The 20,461-nt window shown below is 35.8% G+C and overlaps 1 protein-coding gene across 5 annotated transcripts in view; it reads right to left on the bottom strand.

Moving 5' to 3' along the window:
- Positions 1-215: 215 nt before the first annotated feature.
- Positions 216-20,461, bottom strand: part of LOC131436399 (protein Teyrha-meyrha) — a 76,297-nt gene continuing 56,051 nt past the window's right edge. For 3 of the 5 annotated variants that reach the window (XM_058605106.1, XM_058605109.1, XM_058605108.1), the window contains 7 exons: positions 2,554-2,780; positions 2,277-2,468; positions 1,871-2,192; positions 1,541-1,790; positions 1,262-1,469; positions 1,103-1,177; positions 216-979 (listed from right to left, as the gene is read on the bottom strand). In XM_058605106.1, coding sequence (XP_058461089.1) covers positions 908-979; positions 1,103-1,177; positions 1,262-1,469; positions 1,541-1,790; positions 1,871-2,192; positions 2,277-2,468; positions 2,554-2,780 — 1,346 coding nt within the window. In that variant the 3' untranslated portion in view covers positions 216-907. The remainder of the gene's footprint in view (positions 980-1,102; positions 1,178-1,261; positions 1,470-1,540; positions 1,791-1,870; positions 2,193-2,276; positions 2,469-2,553; positions 2,781-20,461) is intronic. The other 2 variants (XM_058605107.1, XR_009230620.1) reach the window with 2 other exon arrangements.

Raw genomic sequence — 20,461 nt, 5'->3', positions numbered from 1 at the left:
ACCGTCAGGTTGCGTTAGCAGTTCAACCTAAACTGCTACCGCACTGATGAGTCGGAAGCGAAACGTAGAAATAGCAAATAGTGATGTGCACCTAGCACAAGACCGGTAACAATGCGGTACTAAAACTCCTAAATATTAATTAATCGAGATTTTATACTGGTATAAGGATTTTCGGACATATAAATCAATTACATAAGCAGAATTTATTCGATTTTTCATCACATATTTTATTTACCTTTCTTTGAGAAATATTGACATTGCGGCTATGAGAAATTGGCATAAAAACAGATTGAGATTTGTTTTCGTAATATTTTTTTTCATCCACCTTATCCGTATCAAGAGCAGTAGATTCTGTTGAAAGCCTGTCGCTATGTGAAAATAGAGGAAGTGTGAAAAGAGTTTCATTATACTATTCTCAATAATTTATCTTATTCTATAGTCCTGGCTATTTACATAACAGGTTAAATTTAGTTGTTGTATTTCAGCTAGAAGCTTATTTCGATTATTTTCTATTAATGTATATTGATATAACAATTAATCTTTTACATAAGTTATTTGTTCGCTTTCAGAAAGATTGATATTGTTTTCCACCTCATCGCACATTTCAGCTGGTTTCTATCACTGGGGATGATTTTCTTACGTTTAACAATCATGCTGAATATCTTTTAATTTTCAGTGACAAGTTTTCAAAATTGAACAAAAGTTGACATTTATTGCACATTGTTATTGAATTTACTTTGCTTGTTTCAATGCAACTAGCAAATAGTTCAAAGAGTAGCTTTGAAGTTCGAAATCGAAACTTTATTTTTTGAATATCGCATAAAATGCTTACTTACTGACAAGTTTCTACAAATGTTGAAAATAAATAGGTGAATATTGAAATAAATATCTATTTTACGATCCAGATCTACGCGTGAATTTTTCTAAAGTCAGTATTTGCGGTAACGATTCTACAGCGTGGGCAGGACTTGGAGGATTCCTGTTTGAACGAAAAAATAAAAAAAAAATTATGTTAATGTTAATGTCCGTTCTTGACGTTGGAAATGAAAGTGGTGAAAAATGGTTCAGCATTTTTAAATATATAGTCACAATTTGTACTTACCGATTCTGTTATCCAGCACTCCTCGCACAAGTAGTGTCCGCAAATTTTTGATATAATCAACGTCTTACATTTTTCCTGTATGAAGAATTGACGAAACGCAAATGACAAAGGAACGATTACTAAAAGCCCATTTTGTCAAAATCTTCAATAAAATCTAACCTTACATATGAAACATTTGTAGTGCGGTGATCCTTCCAGCTCTCGTATCCGTGCTTTTAGCTCTTCCAATACTTGAGCCTTTGAAGAAGGTTCTGTTGGTTCCGAAGTACTGACGTACGAGTCCGAGTTGGGTGTATTTCCAGCCGTTCGAATGGACATCGAATCCGTCGCGGAATCAATTTCCACTGACGAGGTTGCCTCTTCAGTGCTGTATTGAATCAATGCATAGGTCAATCAGGATTATTTCGAAATACAGAGCTCTCCAACACAATCACTTACCTATTTTTATCGTCTCGAAGCATATTGCTGTTGAGCCCCCCGTTGCCAAGATGTCCTCCTAACGTAGTCAGCGTGGGTCGGTGTCGTTTGAGACAGTCATCGTCGTCCGTGTTATCCACAATTACTTCTTCGTCGTTATCGGTTACCATATCCTGACTGTGGTCGTGATCCTGTTCGTAATCGACATCGATACGCTGATCGCTGCTGGTAGGAGTCACTCGTGTTATGGAGTTATCGGAAGTGGCTGTGCCTATGAAGAATACAGTTGACGAAAGAAAGAAGCTTTATTTCGATGATTATTTTGCAACTAAACTCGGCAAGAATATTTACAGTTTAGCGGCAGGTTGAGTCGTGTAGTTTTTCTGTCCCAGTGCGGGACAATCGAACTAAGCGAAGTGATGGCACTTTCTTCCATAGGTGGAATTTTTGTCATTGGTTCCGGTTTTAGTGGTGTGTTGTTGTTGTTATTGTTATTATGTAGACTACTATTTGTGTGGTGAATCACATTTGACGTCATATTGATTGCGCCATTGGAGGTCTCGTCTCCATAGCTTTCAACATCCACAGTCTCATCTTCATCCTGAGTGGAAGGTTGACTGCTTTGCTGCTGCTGTTGTTGTTGTTGTTGTTGCTGTTGGTGGTGATGCTGCTGCTGTCGGCAAAAATCGATTTCAATCATAAAATTAGGTTTAGACTCGTTTAAAGTTGCATTTTAAACTGGAGGGGTGATACTGACCTTTCTCACGCAGTCCTCGATATGCTGAGCAATTTCCTCCTGGGTTCGTTGTAGCCTTCCATGACACACCGGGCAAGATTGGCAGTTAACATTCGCCAGTTGGATGCCGAATCCATCTTCACCATCGAATTTTCGTTTTCGCAGTTTGCCCCGGAGGCGATCCTGACGCTTGTTGCGTATATTTTTGAACGTCTGTAATGGTGGAATTGGGAAAAACGGGAAAATCAATTTAGAAATTGTCATATCGCTCATTACCACCCTCTGAATGCTAGCTTACCTCCCAGCGACTGGTTCGACCCTGAAGGGTACTTTGCATCGCGTGCATATCAACGCCTAGCGTTCGCCGAAGCTCCAGCCGTTCGGCAGCTGAACTCATCTTACTAAGTCGGGTAAGCTCGGCGGAAAAATGGGTCTCTAGGTCACTTGGTGCAAGCTGGATACCGCAGATCGGACAGGAGTTAGGAGGTGGTGTTCCAACAAAGCTTTTTTTCGGTGGACCGATTCCTGTGGGTTTTTGGAAAAAAGAAATTGGGAAGCTGATTCAGATGTCGGTTTCAGCCACTTTTTATGAAAGCGTATTAACTCAAATGGTATAATTTTTAGTAAAAGGATTTGTTATATATTCAAGCATCAAAGATTCATAATATTTCACCTATTCGAACCGTTTTTGTTGGTAGTTGGGAGCTGAGTAGGAAAATCCGCATAGAAAACCGTCTTATTCAAAAAGCGTTACAGCTTTGCAGATTACTTTTTTACGACTACGTTTAGAAAACGAAAACTTATTTTAGAAAGCAGGATTCGAACCTTCGTTCCCTCAATCGCTAGTTGGGTGTATTATCACTCCACCATAAAGAAAGTGTGACCGTTTTGTAGTTTCCGCCTAAAGTGTGGAATGTCTCCAGACGCCCAATTTCCTCTACAAATCCACACGCTCATTTTTCGCTCCCCGTACAGCCAAACAATGTTGAGCACGAGTTATTACTACCAACGTTATTGTTCATTCATACCATTATAATTTATGTTCTATCGACTTTATAGTATGTCTACATTTTTTTTATTTTTCTCAACAACATTGATGACTAGGTTCGAATCCTGCTATACCAATGTCTTCTATACATTTTCAGAATATTTTACAGTTTTTAGTCATTAATTCTTTCTCCATATCATCAAAAATATAATCAGTTGATTATGATAAAATTTTTAGCAGTATGAGATATCCAAAAGTATCTCAAATTTGAAGTTTTTCAAAATGTTTGGTATGAACGAGCATTGAGGTGGAGTTCAGTGCCAGAATAATGCGCGCAAAATTCTAATCACATGAATTGAACGAATCATAGCACAAAGCGTAGCGTGTAAAATCGACACATAGAAATACAGAATATTTTCAGTGATTGAGTGCTGTGGGCTTACGATACGTTTTGTAAAACAGACACTAGCTATGGATTGTTATTAAATATGAGTATGTTTAACTGACTAATATGATGGAGAGCATGTTGATTAAGACGGCAAATTTTGTCAGTCAGTTTATAATAAAAATGCTCTTATAATTGATTTTCTCGTTTATAGGGAAATTGTTAATTTTGTGATACAGATCAAAATCTTTGGCATGAACTGTGTACTGCTCATTCGGTTCATAAGCGAGAGATGTGAATGCTGAGTGTGGTACTTGTTGTGGTCGACTGATCACCTATACATCTATGTAATTCCTCAAAAACTCTTTAATGCTCAGATATGTGGTAGTTCTGGTAAACTTTTCGATATTTTTCCATCCAATTTGACATAAATGTATTTCTATAATTTTGGCTACCTTTTGTGTAATAACTTGGTATAGAATTCGGTCAAACTAAAGACAAATGTTCAGAAGTGTGGAAAACATGTCAGTTTTATTCGTATTCACGTCATCCAGTTATGTCTATGACATTATCCACCATCCTTTTTTTCAATTTTCTATATATAGCATTTGAAAAAAATAGAAAAAAACAAAATATTTATAGAAATTTCATTAGTTTTTGAAGGTTAATCTATAAAAGTACGTCCACTTGTATTAATGATAAAATTAGTTAAGTAAGAAAAATTATCTGTGTATCTCCCGACGAACGACTAATATAGTTAAAACCAGGGTAAAGGCTCGAAAAAGGAGTCCTTTTTTGACACTATCCATGAAGCAATCCATTTTTCCAACTCTTCGAAGGATTGAAAATGTTGATCTGCCAGGCCGTGTGTCATCGAACGGAATAGGTAGAAGTCAGAAGGGGCGACATCTGGGGAATACGGCGGGTGGGGCAAGACTTCCCATTTCAGCGTTTCCAGGTACTTTTTGACCACTTTTGCGACGTGAGGCCGAACATTGTCGTGTTGGAGGATGACTTTGTCATGGCGCTCTTGTTATTGTGGCCGCTTTTCTTTTAGCGCGCGACTAAGGCGCATCAGTTGCGTTCGGTAGCGATCTACTGTGATGGTTTCACCCGGTTTTAAGAGCTCGTAGTAAATTGTTATTCATCTTTGAAGGTTTTTTCTCTTCCACCATCATGTTTGTCTTCGATATCGAAATCACCATTTTTAAAACGTTGAAACCACTCCCGACACGTTCTTTTACTCAGAGCAGCATCACCGTAAGTTTCTGAAAGCATTCGATGCGCTTCAGTTGCATCTTTTTTTCGAATTGTAACAGAAAAGTGAAACTTCCCGCAAATGGCGAGAATTGGGCACATAAACAGACATTTTCGAGCGTGAATAATACGAAAACAAAAACAACTGTCACTGAAACGGCGATGACAATTCGTTAGGCACTGTACACACTCACTTTAAAGGCATTATCATCTATGCATTTTAACCAGCCTCAGCCGGTACAGCCACCTATCGGAAAACGGCGGAAGCAAAGTTGTACACCTGATATTTGCCCTGAAAATGGTTTAAAATTTGAAACAAACTTCATTCTGTTGATCCGGATCCACTACTCTTTGAGACCGTAAAACATTTCATTTGAGTCTAAGATTGTGAAAATCTACTCAGCGAGTCTTCATGAAAACGAAAAGGGTTCCATCTTGACTACCATTTCCAGTAATTCTGGAACTGGGAACTGGCAGCCGGTTTAACTGAATTCGGTTCGTTTGGACAGCAACTAGCATAACCTACAAATTGAAATAATTTGTAAGCCAACTTCAGAAGATTTTTTTCTCCTTTTTTTGCATTATCGCTCTAAATGGCGGGTTGGATTTCCATACACTCTTTACGCTGTATTTCCGGAACCGGAAGCCCGATCTGGATAAAATTATACATCAACTTATGGGAATATAACGTTTCTGAGAATAGAAATGATTTTTGGTTTGGACAACACGATCACTTTCCCTGGTACATCCGGAACCGTGAACGAAGATCCGGTGGAGTCTGTGTGAATACCGAGTGCACTTTTTGAAATATTTTTAAAATTTTTCCCCATAACTTTGGAAAAGGGAGCCGGATCCGGAAACTATAAGCATTTAAATCTGAGTTGAAGAAAATCGGTTGAGCGGTCTCTAAGAAAATCGAGTGCATTTTGTTTTTGCCTTTATCGTATAGAAAGGTGATGCAATCACTGTGAAAACTGATGATTTTTGAAACGAGAGTCTTATACCATCCGACTCAGTTCATCGTGTACGCAAAATGTCTGCATGGGTGTGTAAGTATGTATGTAACATATTTTTTTTTTCTTCGAAATGGCCGAATCGAATTTATATTCAAATGAAAGTTCTTGTAGTCTTATACAAAGTTTCTGAATTTTATTTGAATCGGACTTCCGGGTCCGGAGTTACAGGGTGATATGTGCAAGAAAGATGAAAACAAGTGCACTAACTTTTCTCAGAGATGGCTGGATCGATTTTCACAAACTTAGATGAAAATGAAAGGTATAATAGTCTCATGCAAAATTTCTGAGTTTTATTAGTTTTATCGTACCTTTGGTTCCGTAATTACAAGGTGATTAGTGTAAAAATTCTAATTTCAAATTACTTCTTCGCTTTTCGCAAATATGGCGTGAACGATTTCAACAAACTTAGGTTCAAATGAAAGATCTCATGGTCGCCTGCAAAACACCTCAAATTTCATTTGGATCCAACTTCCGGTTCCGAAATTACAGAATTTCGAACAGTAGAATTCCGAGGTAGTAAAGACTGTCCCAGAAAGTATGGACGCACTTTGATTTCGCTGTAAATAACTCAAAAGTGTTAGATATTCAAATTTTATTCGATATAGTTATGGGCAATTTGGTGGATTGATGTCTTTTGGGACGAAAGTGTCATTTTTGGTAGTATACCATTCTACCGTTGATTTCGAGTAGTGGCAAGAAGCAAGATCTGGCCAGAAGACAACAGGACCTTGTGGCTTCGAATCATGGGTAGAAGTCGTTGTAAACATTCCTTGATATATATTTCGTAGGCCGAGGGGCCTACGCTAAAATGCAAAAACAGTGTCCCTTTCCAACTCTTCCCTTATATCGAATGGAAGATATTTTATTAAACATTTTAATAAGCCATTATGTTATTCAACACTTTATTGATAGAATTTAGTGACTAGGGAAATATAGAATTTATTTACCTAGGGGTCTTTCAATACTGCGGTAACTGGTAGTGAATCGTTTAAGGACACTTTTGATTGAGATTTTTCTTCGACTCTTTTTATTGATATTTTTCTGGTCGTGTCGTCGGTAATATGCTCATATCTCGATAAAGCGTGCTTTTTTACCGACGTTTGGCATAATATTATGCTGGACTTGTCAGTAAAAAAACCTGTTTTAATCCACCTAGTGGTGTAATGATGCCTTTCTCATGTACATATAATATTGTGGTATTCTATTCAAAAATTTTCTCTTCGATTTTTGAAAGAAACCAAGTGATTGTTTATGCATAACATACAAAATAAAACAGTGCTTGTATTGCGTAAGCCATCCTTAAGAGAACGAAATGGGTTCACTATTATATGCACTTCCGGCACCGCAACCTGAGAACCGGTATAATCGAAGTCGGTTCGTACGGCCACCAAATAACATGACACACAAACTCTTCTAGTACGCACCCTATAACTCCGGATTCGGAAGTCGGATCCGGATGAAATTCAGGAATTCCGTATGGGACCAAAAGACCTTTCATTTGAATCTAAGTTTGTGGAAATCGTTCAAACCATCGCTGAGAAAAGTGAGTGAGATCCATTTTGGTATATATGACCACTATTTCTGGTACTTCCGGAACCGGATACCAGGAACCAGGATAGCCGGAATCGGTTTGTTTAGTTGCCTACTGATAATGACTATCGATTTGTGTAGTTTTGAGACCAGTTTAGAAAAATTTTCACGTTTTTTGTTTCGCCGGTTTAAGTGACAGTGTACAATATTGAACACACTTTACCCTATAATTCGGGAACCGGAAGTCGGATCCGGATGAAATTCAGGAATTCCGTATGGAACCGGAAAACCTTTCATTTGAATCTAAGTTTGTGGAAATCGGTCAAACCATCGTTGAGAAAAGTGAGTGAGATCCATTTTGGTATATATGACCACTATTTCTGGTCCTTCCGGAACCGGATACCGGGAACCAGGATAGCCGAAATCGGTTTGATTAGTTGCCTGCTGATAATGACTATCGATTTGTGTAGTTTTGAGACCAGTTTAGAAAATTTTTTACGTTTTTTGTTTCGCCGATTTAAATGACGGTGTACAATATTGAACACACTTTACCCTATAATTCCGGAACCGGAAGTCGGATTCGGATGAAATTCAGGAATTCCGTATGGGACCACGAGACCTTTCATTTGAATCCTAGTTTGTCAAAATCGGTTCAGCCATCTCCGAGAAAACCTAGTGAGATTATTTGACACATACACACACATACACACATACACACACACACACACACAGACATTGCTCAGCTCGATGAACTGAGTCGAATGATATATGACACTTGGCCCTCCGGGCCAATTTTCACTAGTCGGTTTTTCAAGTGATTGCACGGAACGCCCGAAATTAGCTCTGCGCCTAATTCGTATTACTGTTTTTGAATTAGTTGATTTTAACAACAAAATTTCCAAAATAACTATAAAATTAGTTAAAATTGAGAATTTATTTGCTGAAAAAAACTCTTACTTTTAGAGAATGTGTTTAGTTGGCGAATATTCTGGACACAAACCAGCAATATCTAAATCCAACACGAAATTCTCATTGACAACTAATTTTGTTTTTAAAATCAGAAAATTTGTTTCTATTTATCTATCACCAGTTTATTAGCCACAAAATTCAAGAGAAGTGTCAAAACAAAACAATCCAATGAAAAGCTAAAAGGGACAGTCTTGTTGAAACTGCTTGCAAATTGTTTAGATGTTTTACGCATGTGTTACGATATATCCGTATATAAATTTCTAAACCGATATGTAAAAATGACGTAAACTGTTAGTGGAAAGTGTATTTATTCAGAATTTGTGCGCATTTGAAGCGATTGTGCGTAATAATGTTTTTACGCGGAACAGTGAAATGAGGTTTCGAATGCTGCACTCTAATTGTACATGTCAAATGATGTTTTTTGTATCTTCCAACCTTTCGGGCCACGCTGTTCGATGTACTACTTGTATTCGGTTTTTATTTTCCGAGTGCTCAAAGTTTTCAGTGAGAGAGTCGATTTCGCGAAATCGAATGAAGAAAACAGCGATTTAGAAGAAAAATGTTCAAAAAGAAGTTTATGTTTCGCTTATGTCTTTTTCTCCAATACAACATCGTATTTATACCTGCCAATATAGAAAAGACAACCGCGACTGAAATTTTTTTCGGTAGTAGTGTGCCATCTAGTGGCTAGTAGTCATTACGGTGCGTTATTTCGGCGACAGAGCGCCATATAGCTGCAAATTGCAGAAACCAATTCAACCATTTATGTTGGTTGAAAACAACGTTTTATTTCTTTAATTCAACTAAAAAATTATTTGAATGGATATGAAGCGTGCCTTAGCTAAGAAATGACAATTGGTGAATTCAACTAAAAAAATAGCCATTTCAATAAATATTTTATTATTATCAAGGTAATTAGAATTAAAAAATCTAAATTAGCAAAAGTAAGATTTTTTTAGTTGTCTCAAAAAATAACTAACTAAAATCAGAAAATCAACTAATTTTTTCGCCAAAATGCTGATATCGGTCTTTCCGTGTGCATAACCTTTCTATATCAGAAAGGCAAAAAAAGCAAATATACCGAAATCAGCAAATCCGTTTGCCGAATTTCGAACAGTGAGTTAGCTTTTACTGAAACTCAGTGAGACACTTGTCATCTAATATATCTCCTCATTTTTTCTCGTGGAGTTAGAAAACATGTGATATCTCTTCTCAGTTTAGCAAAGCAATTTATGATTACCGAAATTCTCAGTAATTATACAATTTAAGTGTGCAGATAATGTTTCCAGCCGGTATAATTATAATGATAATAGTAATAATAGCAACTATTTTCAATCCACCTAGTGGCGTAATGATGCCTTTCTTATATTACTTCTATATTCAAAAACATCACTAGAAGATTCTCTTAAAAAAACTTCAAGCTAGAATAAAATCAAAAATTTTTTTTTGGGTATAAACTACCATAACCTTTTCAATTTGTGAACAGTTATGTCAAGTTAATATAGATTTAAATAAGGCAACCCTGCACACTATACGAAATTGTACGCTGTGTGCTAGACGGAGATGTTTTCTTCTTTCTTACCAGCACGTACTGATGCATATCGGTTTTGCATCATTTTGCATGACAGTTTGACAGTTTGAAAAAATATATTATATAAATGCTTTTATAATGATAAAAAGAGATATTACAATTGTGACACTGGTTCCTATGATTTTATTTTCAGTTCAAATTCTTTTCCTAGCGTGTCGAGCTAAGTGACCGTTGTTACATTCACAAGCAATTAACTACCCTTTGTGAACAATACTACAACGATTTGCAACATTCTCATTTTTCAATCAAAAAGCAATCTGTTTTTAATAATCGATTATCGCATTGGCATACAAACACAACCGCACCCGTTTGCGTCGGTTTAATTTCCTCTCAAATAAAAAAAAACAACAAACAAGCAATCATCAAATAAAGTAAAATCAAATGAACCGCCAGGCGTACAGCATGTCCGAGTTAAAAATCATAAACCCGACTGCAAATCACTTTCCGCATTCGAGCATTTTAGCCGAATGACTAAAACACGTCAATTACAATGGAACCGCAAAAACTACTCTTCAACCCCTGTATGTTTTTTTTTCTCTCCACCCGAGAGCGGTGCAAAATGACAGCATTCTGTGGTTGATTTTTCCACTGTAGCCCCAAACAGACTGACATCAGCATCGCTCGGCTACCGGAAGGTGTGAATCCAATTCAATCATGAATGCTGTTCCTGGCACCGAATGTAATGAGAAATCTTTCTCCCTCTTCCGAATACCATCGTATGATAGCATCGGGAATTGTGAAGAGTGCATACCACATGTAGATCCAAATCAGAATTGTAACCAGCAATTATACTAATCGGCTTGCTGATGGGCCTCCCGTTCCTCCCCATGACCGGTAAAAGGCGAATTGAAGAGGAAACACACAACTCTTCCGGATTTGCATTGCTGAAAATAAATCTATCGTGAAAGTGTTTTATGTTCTGACCATACGAATTTCGTTCCAGACGAACGATGGGGTGCTACATGTCCTAAGCAACTCATGAGTGTGGAAAGAGCAGACTAATATGTCGTTTTGGAAAACTACTGTAACCACTATAAATTTTCCAATTTTTCAGTCCACAAATGCTACTTCTAGTTGTTGCAAAGGGTGCACACCCACAACATACGAATCCGGAGCTGTCCGAAGGAAGCAAGCATCAATTGCATGATTTCACTTCCGGGTATTTTTCCCTGGACTATGTTCTGATTTGTCATTCGTTGTGGACTTACCACCAGCTGTTGCAAAGTGATTCGGAAACTAAACAAAACTAAACACGATTTCTTTCGAATACAAATGGTAACAAACACTCTGTTGGAGGCTACGAGAATGGTTTTCCATGTTTCGGAATCGTGTTTCAAGAGTATGGTACAAACTTCTAAATGGTTCACATTTACGAAATTAATCTTCGAATTATGTGTACTTCCCGAACAGATGAACACATAAAGCTATCTTAGAAAGTCTCACGGAATTGCAATTTGCATTTAGAATAAGATCCGACAAATCACGGATCACTCTGACTTTTATCGATTGCTAAACCTTAAGCGATTGAATTCGCCTACCCGACAGACAAAGCCCAAGAAGCGATCATGCTAATGGGCATGCAACGGGCGGGTGTACAAATTTATGTAGAGAATCTCGAAAGAAAGATATACAATAAAATTCCCATTTAACATTGGTGAAAGACATTTGTATGTACATTATATCGCCCCATCCACTCGCTCGACAACTCTACCAGCCTTGGATTTCGGCATTCGTCTTCAAACACCGATTGGGAACAAGTCGGAAAGTAAAATAAACAATTACCCGCGAGTCGGATTAAAGGTTGATGCTGCACGCTAAATCTCGTTTTGCGTTCGCGATTCATTCGATGAATGCCGACGGCATCCTTCTGTACACGGAACGACCGAAATTAGCTCTGCGCCTAATTCGTATTACTGTTTTTGAATTAGTTGATTTTAACAACAAAATTTCCAAAATAACTATAAAATTAGTTAAAATTGAGAATTTACTTTGCTGAAAAAACTCTTAGTTTTAGAGAATGTGTTTAGTTGGTGAATATCCTGGACTCAAACCAGCAATATTTCAATCCAACACGAAATTCTCATTGACAACTAATTTTGTTATTAAAATCAGAAAATTTGTTTCTATTTATCTATCACCATCATTACTGAAGGACAGCACAAAAAACCAAAACTGAAATGGGTATTATTAACAAGTTTATTAGCCAAAAACTCATGAGAAGTGTCAAAGCAAAACAATCCATTAAAAAGCTAAAAAGGACAGTCTTATTGAAACTGCTTGAACATTGTTTTGATGTTTTTCGCATGTGTTCGATATATCTTTATTTAAATTTCTAAACCGATATGTAAAAATGTCGTAAACTGTTAGTGGAAATCGTATTTATTCAGAATTTGTGCGCACTTGAAGCGATTGTGCGTAATAATGTTTTTACGCGGAACAGTGAAGTGAATTTCGAATGTTTCACTCTAATTGTGATGAAGTTTTTTTGTATCTTCAAACCTTCCGAGCTGCGCCGTCCGGTGTACTATTTGTATTCGGTTTTTGTTTTCCGAGTGCTCAAAGTTTTCTGTGCGAATGAAGAAACAGTGATTTAGAAGAAAAAAAATTCAAAAAGATGTTTACGTTTCGTTTATGTCTTTTTCTCCAACACAACATCGTATTTATACCTGCCAATATAGAAAAGACAACCGCGTCTGAATATTTTTCGGCAGTAGTGTGCCATCTAGTGGCTAGTAGTCATTAAGGTGTTACCGTTTCGGTGACAGGGCGCCATATAGCTGCAGATTGCAGAAGCCAATTCAACCATTCATATTGGTTGAAAACAACATTATATTTCTTTAATTCAACTAAAAAATTAGTTGACTGGATATGAAGTGTGCCTTAGCTAAGAAATGACAGTACGTTTATTTTGTGAATTCAACTAAAAAAAATAGTCATTTCAACAAATATTTTATTATTATTAAGGGAATGAGAATAAAAAATCTAAATCAGCAAAAGTAAGATTTTTTTAGTTGTCTCAAAAAATAACTAACTAAAATCAGCAAATCAACTAAATTTTTCGCGAAAATGCTGATTTCGGTCGTTCCGTGTACCTTCGTTTTTTTACTCTTCTGACAATCGCCAGTGATAGATTCTAGCTTAGTTGAAATGTCATTATAACTGACAGTGTTGAAATTGAAATCTATTATTTGCCGAACTTATTCCGCAAACTACTTGAGGAAAAAAACTTTAAGAGAGAGACAATAAAAATCTAGCTCTTTTTTAGTTTTTAATAGCGAAGATGTCTTTCCTACGCTTCAGTTAATAGTAAATCGCCCACGGGACCTCTCATTTGAACCTTAGTTTGTGGAAATCGGTCGAACCATCGCTAAGAAAAGTGAGTGAGATCCATTTTGGAATATATGGTCACTATTTCCGGTGCTTCCGGAACCGGAAACCGGGAACCAGAAACCAACCGGATTTTGGCTGATTACTGATAATAGCTACCGGTTTAAGGCCAGCTTAGAATTTTTTTAATGGTATTTGTTTCGCCGCTTTAAGAGCGGTATAAATTTTTTAACATGCTTTACCCTATAACTCCGGAACCGGATGACGGATCAGGATGAAATTCAGGAATTTCGTATGGGACCACGAGACCACCCATTCAAATCAGAAGTTAGTCAAAATCGATTCAGCCATCTCCGAGAAAACCTAATGAGATTGTTTGACGCATACATTCACCAACATACATTGCTCAGCTCGATGAACTGATTCCAATGTTGTATTAGAAATGATGGAAAAACCGACTATCGAACGGAGCCTCGGAGACACATAGTGTTATATACCAATAGACTCAGCTCTACGAGATCGGAAAATGTCTGTGTGTATGTGCACCTTTTAACGAATTTTTTTAACGCGCAATTGTCTCAGAGGTGACTTAACCGATTCCAACAAGCTTAGGCTCGTTTGAAAGCTAGTATTGGGCCATGGATCAAGTTTGAAGATTAAATGGCTACGACTTCTGGTTTCGGATATATGATGGTATAAGTGACGTAACGGACAAAACGCGTTGCTTTTTTACCGCGCAATTTTCTCGGAGATGGCTGAACCGATTTTAACAAACATAGACCCGTTTGAAATCTATTGTTAGGTCATTGATCAATTTCGATGATCAAATGACTACAACTTCTGGTTCCGGAGATATGATGGTATAAGCGACGCAACCGACAAAACACGTTGTTTTTTACCGCTCTAATATATATAAGGGTGCAAATATTTTGGGATTCCCTCTAATTTCGTAAGGCGGTAGTGCTCAAAAGTTCGAGCATTTCGAAAAAAAAGTCCCCATACAAAATTTGAGCTGAATCGGATTAGGGAAATGGGGTGCTGCCCGACGGTTAAGGTTTGAAAATTTTCGATCTCGACTGAAAAAACCTTCGACTTTCTGGGATTTTTGATGTTTTTAGTCCCAGAAAATCGATTTTTTCAATTTTTTTTTCAGAGATGATACAAAATATCGACGTTTCATGCAATTCTCAGACTTTAGGCATCAATTTTTTTTTCGATTTCGGAAATTTCATGAAAGTTTTGATAAAATTTAAAGTTAAAAGTTTCTTGGAGAAACGTGAATCTCGGAAGATGGTTCAATTATCCTTAAAGTATCACTAAATTCCTGGTTCCTGGGAATGGAAGTGAATCATTGAATTTTATTCTAACATTGTTTCTGACAATTCGTATAATGACACGTTCTATGTGCGTCTTTGTGCTCAATGCGACAATTGTCAGGACATCGAGTCGTGTGATCGTGAGTGGCGTATAATGGCGCCTAGCTTATCTTGTTATGCTTTCAAATAAATATATTTGCAAGTTTTATTTCTTTTCATCAAGGAGTTCATCCCCTTTCCTCATGACTGCTTGAACAGACCTTTTGAATGAGCGAATCTTACTGTTTTGTTCCAAGTCGGAGTTAGATCTTCAATATTGACAATCGTTGTAACCTAATCATAAATTCGTATTTTGCACATGTGCCGGCTGACTTATGTTACACCTGAACTATCTAGCCAAGGTCATAATGAAACCAGACTATCGAAAGTAAGAAGTTTTGATTTGGGCTTGTATAGAAGTAGCTTGATTGTTCTAGAGTTTATCCAGTTTGTTCAGTTTCTCGTAGGCCATAGTAAGTAGCTTTCTGACGAAATTGACATGTGGCCGGCTGATAGCCGTAGATGACCAACGATCTAAATTAACACTTTTCGTAGTGATCGAAGGTCACATGAGAGGGGAATGGTTTCATTAATCGACAACTATTGCGTGCGATGGAATAGAGAGGGAATTGATATATAGAGCATTAAATCATACCTTTTTTAAAAAAATTCTTTCCAGTCTTTGGAGGGATATTATGCTCAAGCTTTTCTGATAGAAAATTCTTCACGAACACCGATATGGTTTACATAACATTTTTTCAGTATGTTGTTGTTAGCTGAAAATTCAAATGCCTCGCTCTCAGAGGCAAACTGGATGTATATTACACTATTCATTTTGCTCAGTTGTATTTAACTTTCTTAAGGTTGATGTGTATATTCTTTTTGACAAAATTTTCTATTATTTATTATTTTGGTTTCTGTTGTCCCGGTTGTAAGCGGTATAAACTCAATTTATTTATACGGGGGATACGTATCGCATAAAAAATCGCATGAAAAGAACCGCATAGCTTCGAAAATTCACACAAAAACGCAAAACTAAGCAACAATTTTTCTAAAGTTTGTTCGAATTCTATACATTTTTCTTATATTTACAAAACAGGTTAAAATCGCATAATTTTGCCAAAAAGAATATACACATCAACCTTAAGAAAGTTAAATACAACTGAGCAAAATGAATAGTGTAATATACATCCAGTTTGCCTCTGAGAGCGAGGCAATTGAATTTTCAACTAAAAAAAAGAAAAGTCGCATCCAAACAGCATAAAAAAGACTTGAGTGTACTGTGTCAAATGCCTTGGGTGAGGTAACCTAGTAACCTAGTATAAGATGCATTCAAAATTGTTGTGTTGTTCTTTCTCATTCTCTCTAGTAACTCATTAACTGCATGCTTCTCTAACTTCTAGTCATCCAAATTTCATTTTATGCAAAGAAAAAAAAAAAGAATTTTACAGGTGACATAATTCTACAATCAATACAATTCATTACTACTTAACTTGTCAAATGATGCAATACTCCATTCGTACAGAATTTTACAGGCTTCGAGTGTAATTTTCACTTGGCTACCAAGTGCCTCTGTGTGGATTTATATGTATCAATTTCTCATTAACAAGATATGTGCTTCTGTGGCTCAGTCGATAAACTGGCGTGCTTTGTGATTTAATGTTTCTCGGTTCAAGTCGCACTGTTGATATCGATCTTTTGTTTCCTGTTTCATTCGATTTCAAGCCATGTAATTTTCAAATCACACTATTTCACATTTTTTTAAATATGAATTTGTGTGAAATACAACGCTCCATTTATTTGCATCTGATAAGATGTAAAATCACAAGATTTTTTTTAGCTGTGTGTATAACAAATTCAGTAAAACTAGTTGGAACAAAAAGCATAGTTACGTTAAAAAGATTGATTAGTTTGAAATAATACCTAATAATTTATTTTCTATGCTATCTAGCTCAAGATTAATTTCTTTTTTTAAATTAAGTATTAGCTGATTTACCCGGCATTGCTCGGAAATATTTCGTGAAGCCAAGGTCGAAAAAATATCTAGAAATTGTCCTCCCCATTGATACTCTGATTGCAATGAAACACAACTTAGACGACAACCCAATTGAACAATACTCCGTTCATGTTCAGATTGCGAATGATCCCATCTCAGATCTTAGACCAATTGGGTCAGTTTTATATTAGAACCCTTTTGTTAGAAACATTTAAGGCATCTTCTCTCAATAAATACCTTCTTAGTAAACTCCGAGTTTCATATTTTATATGCGCTTGTAACGTACTTGAATTATTATGCATACGTGCTTGTAAAGTACTTCCGTATTTCCTCGTCACATTCGATCTACAATTCTTTTGGCTTCCATGGCTATAAACACTTGCTACTCCCTCCTCGTTATAAAAAATTTTATGACATCATTATTTCCACGTTATCGTTCAAAATTTTCCATCTGATAATGATTATTTTATAACGAAAGGCTGTTTATCATCATAACTACATTCGTACTATAGAATAACTGTTTTATATCATTTATTTTTCCCCGGCTTTAACCATTTTGGTCGTCCACCGGGGAGGAAAACCTATAAAATAACGATTCAGTTAATACAAATGTTGTTGTAAACTTTGATCGACAGTTTTCTCAATTTACATAAAAAATGCAAATTGATTTCATGATTTCGTCAATTCAGATCAATGTTGAGAATACTTATTCCCCCTTTCTATTGTGAATATTTTTGTGAATCTGACTTAGTTGCTAGAAATATGCTGTACTCGTAAAGAAGTACAAATTTTTCGTAAAATCTAATCGATTTTCCCTACACTTTACATGTTCGGGGTACTTGCTACACTCCCTCACTCTTAAAATAACCTTATAATCTATTTTGATTTAACTTCTCTTTTGTTAGTGAAATTACTACAGATCTCATCCATGATTACCCTGAGTAGTGTAAAAGCTTTTCAAAAAAATTTGATTCCCACCTTTACAACATGTGCCAAACTTCCCAAGTAGCATGTTAAGTTGCTGTCCTGTATTTTTCTACTGATTGTGCAATTTATGAAGTTAGTTTGTATCACTATTCTAGTAACTGTTGTGTTTTGGAAAAAGCACAATTTTTCTGTGTTGTGCAACATACTTTCAAGTTCATCCGTTATTACGAACATTTATTCACAACGATTGTGCAACTGATACAAAAATTCATACGTCGATCCCATCACAAAGGCAGTAATAAAATCAGCGAAAAAACCATTGTGAAACTCGTGAGAACTACTACGTAATGTAAACAAAAAATGGAATGACAAAAACTTGCAGAAAAGGAATGACAAAAACTTGTAATCTTAATTTCTAATCAATAAGTCTCACATTAGATTTTCAATGCAACTGCTCTTAACACAAAAATAGATCTTGTTAAATAATCTGTTCATTAAAAATTATAATGCAACATATTGTAGAATTGATCTTTTGTGTTTTCGTAAATGAAAAATCAACAACGAACTGAATTTTTATGGTGAAACATGTATTCGTACGCCCGAAATTTTCAAGCGCCTTTGAATTAACGTGATTTGATGATTCTAAACCAATTTCTGTGAGAACAGCCTAATATTTTTAATGAGAATCATCGGAATGGTGTTTAAAATAAGTGTATTCAAACATTATTTGACATTCTCAGACGATTTTGATCAAACTAATGTGTAATTAAACCTGAAAAATCTCGAAATGAATTTTTCTTGAATATTTTCCAATATGGCATCGATGGTAACAGTGAGTTGAATAGAAAATGGTTTACCCAACGTAATGACATATATTATCTAAAAAGCAGGAAACATTAACGTGTTAATATTTCGGAAAGAAATGCTTTACGTTTTGTTTTTTTTTATCAGTTTAAATCTTCTAGTTGAATTAAACAACAATACAGTATAGTCATTCATCCTAGCGGGCCCGACTTTTGTGATACGCACTGTAGGTATTATTTTGGTAAGTCCGTGTGAAGGAGTTGCAAAAACAAGTTCCCCGAGCGGTAATATATAACTATGATCAACTTAACTTTTCGTTTAATATCTTTAAAAAGTGATGTCAGGTCTGCTCATTTTTTTTCGTGAGATGAAAACCGAATACAAATTATCTGATTGATTTTTGTTTTCATTACGTATATAACGCTGTATTCCTCTAACTTTTATTATAATAATCTCATGTCAGCAAGTTTTGTGTTCAATTCAAACAGATAAACCTTGCACAACTTTTTTGCAAGTTTTGAATTTTATATCAATGTTTTTCTAAAACTGAAGAAAACTGCACGCACTGATCTAAAAATTTATGAGGCAGCAAAAGCATTGCGGACTCTGAAGAAATATATTTTTTACAGCAACGTTATCAATTCGAACTAGCCTTTTTTGCCTTGTAGAGAGCATCAATCATTTCACTAATTTTTTTGATAAGTTGCACAATTGTTATAGTTACTCCCGTTTTACATGCCGATGTGAATTTTTTGTAGAGCTTCTAGTGAAACATTGAAAAGTAAGTGATTTACTGCACACTTGTTTTAGATGTACTTAAAGTTGTTCTACAGTGATTTTTTCGGTAGTATTGTGAAACTTAACAGTGATAAATTGCACAACCAATTTTAATATATATTTCTAAACATATCTAACATAAATAACATTTCTAAATCAATTGTAAAACATCTTGAAAGTTCAATAAGTTACATTTGCTACTTGGGTTGGTGGCGATTCGTTTAGTTGTTTCGTAATTATGCTGATACTTGAATACACTCGCGTTCATAGGCAGATAAAGATTATTTTCCCTTCCCAAGTAGCAAATGTAACTTATTGAAATTTCAAGAGGTTCTACACTTGTTTTAGAATTGTTTTTCATGTTAGATATGTTGAAAAAGATTTTTAAATATATTAAAATCGGTTGTGCAACTTATACCTGTCAAGTTTCACGATAATACCGAATCACTATAAAATCACTATAGAACAATTTTAAGTATATCTAAAACAATTGTGCAGCAAATCACCAACTTGCCCACGTTGCACTAGTAGTTTCAGAAGCTCTGCCAAAATTTTCACATCGTCATGTAAAAACGAAATAACTAAAACAATTGTTCAACTTATCAAAAAATTTTCAAATGACTGTCATAATTGTATCGGACTCAATATATGCCGAATTGGCTGTATATCTCTTGTGAAGAAAAAATAGTGAAATTATGCTCTTCGCAAGGCAAAAACTGATAAACCGAATTGAAAACTTCGCAGTAAAAACTATTTTGCTACCGAGTCCGCATTGTCTTGACTGCCGCATGAAATTTTAAGTCTGTGTGTGCAGTTTTCTTCATTTTTAGAAAAAACAATTCGAAACTTGCAAATAAATTGTACCAATTTATCTGCTTGAAATGAACGTAAAACTTACCGACATGAGAATATTATCATAAAAGTTTCAGAAATACAGCATTACATAACAGATCGGCTGAAAAGTTCGTATCGTTTCTATGAGAGGGCGCCACTAGAATTAAATCCATACCATTTTCAATTAGTACCAAACTTCAAAAGATACGTGTATAAATTTGACAGCTGTCTGATTATTAGTTTGTGAGATATTGCATTTTGAGTGAAGCTACTTTTGTTATTGCGAAAAAAATGGAAAAAAAGGAATTTCGTGTCTTGATGAAACACTACTTTTTGATGAAAAAAAGTGCCGCCGATACCAAAAAATGGCTTGATGAGTGTTATCCAGACTCTGCACCGGGCGAAGCAACAATTCGTAAGTGGTTTGCAAAATTTCGTACTGGTCATATG

The sequence above is a fragment of the Malaya genurostris genome, chromosome 3 (assembly GCF_030247185.1).
Source record: "Malaya genurostris strain Urasoe2022 chromosome 3, Malgen_1.1, whole genome shotgun sequence".
Taxonomy (NCBI): domain Eukaryota; kingdom Metazoa; phylum Arthropoda; class Insecta; order Diptera; family Culicidae; genus Malaya; species Malaya genurostris.
This window is presented reverse-complemented; position numbering and strand designations above follow the sequence as displayed.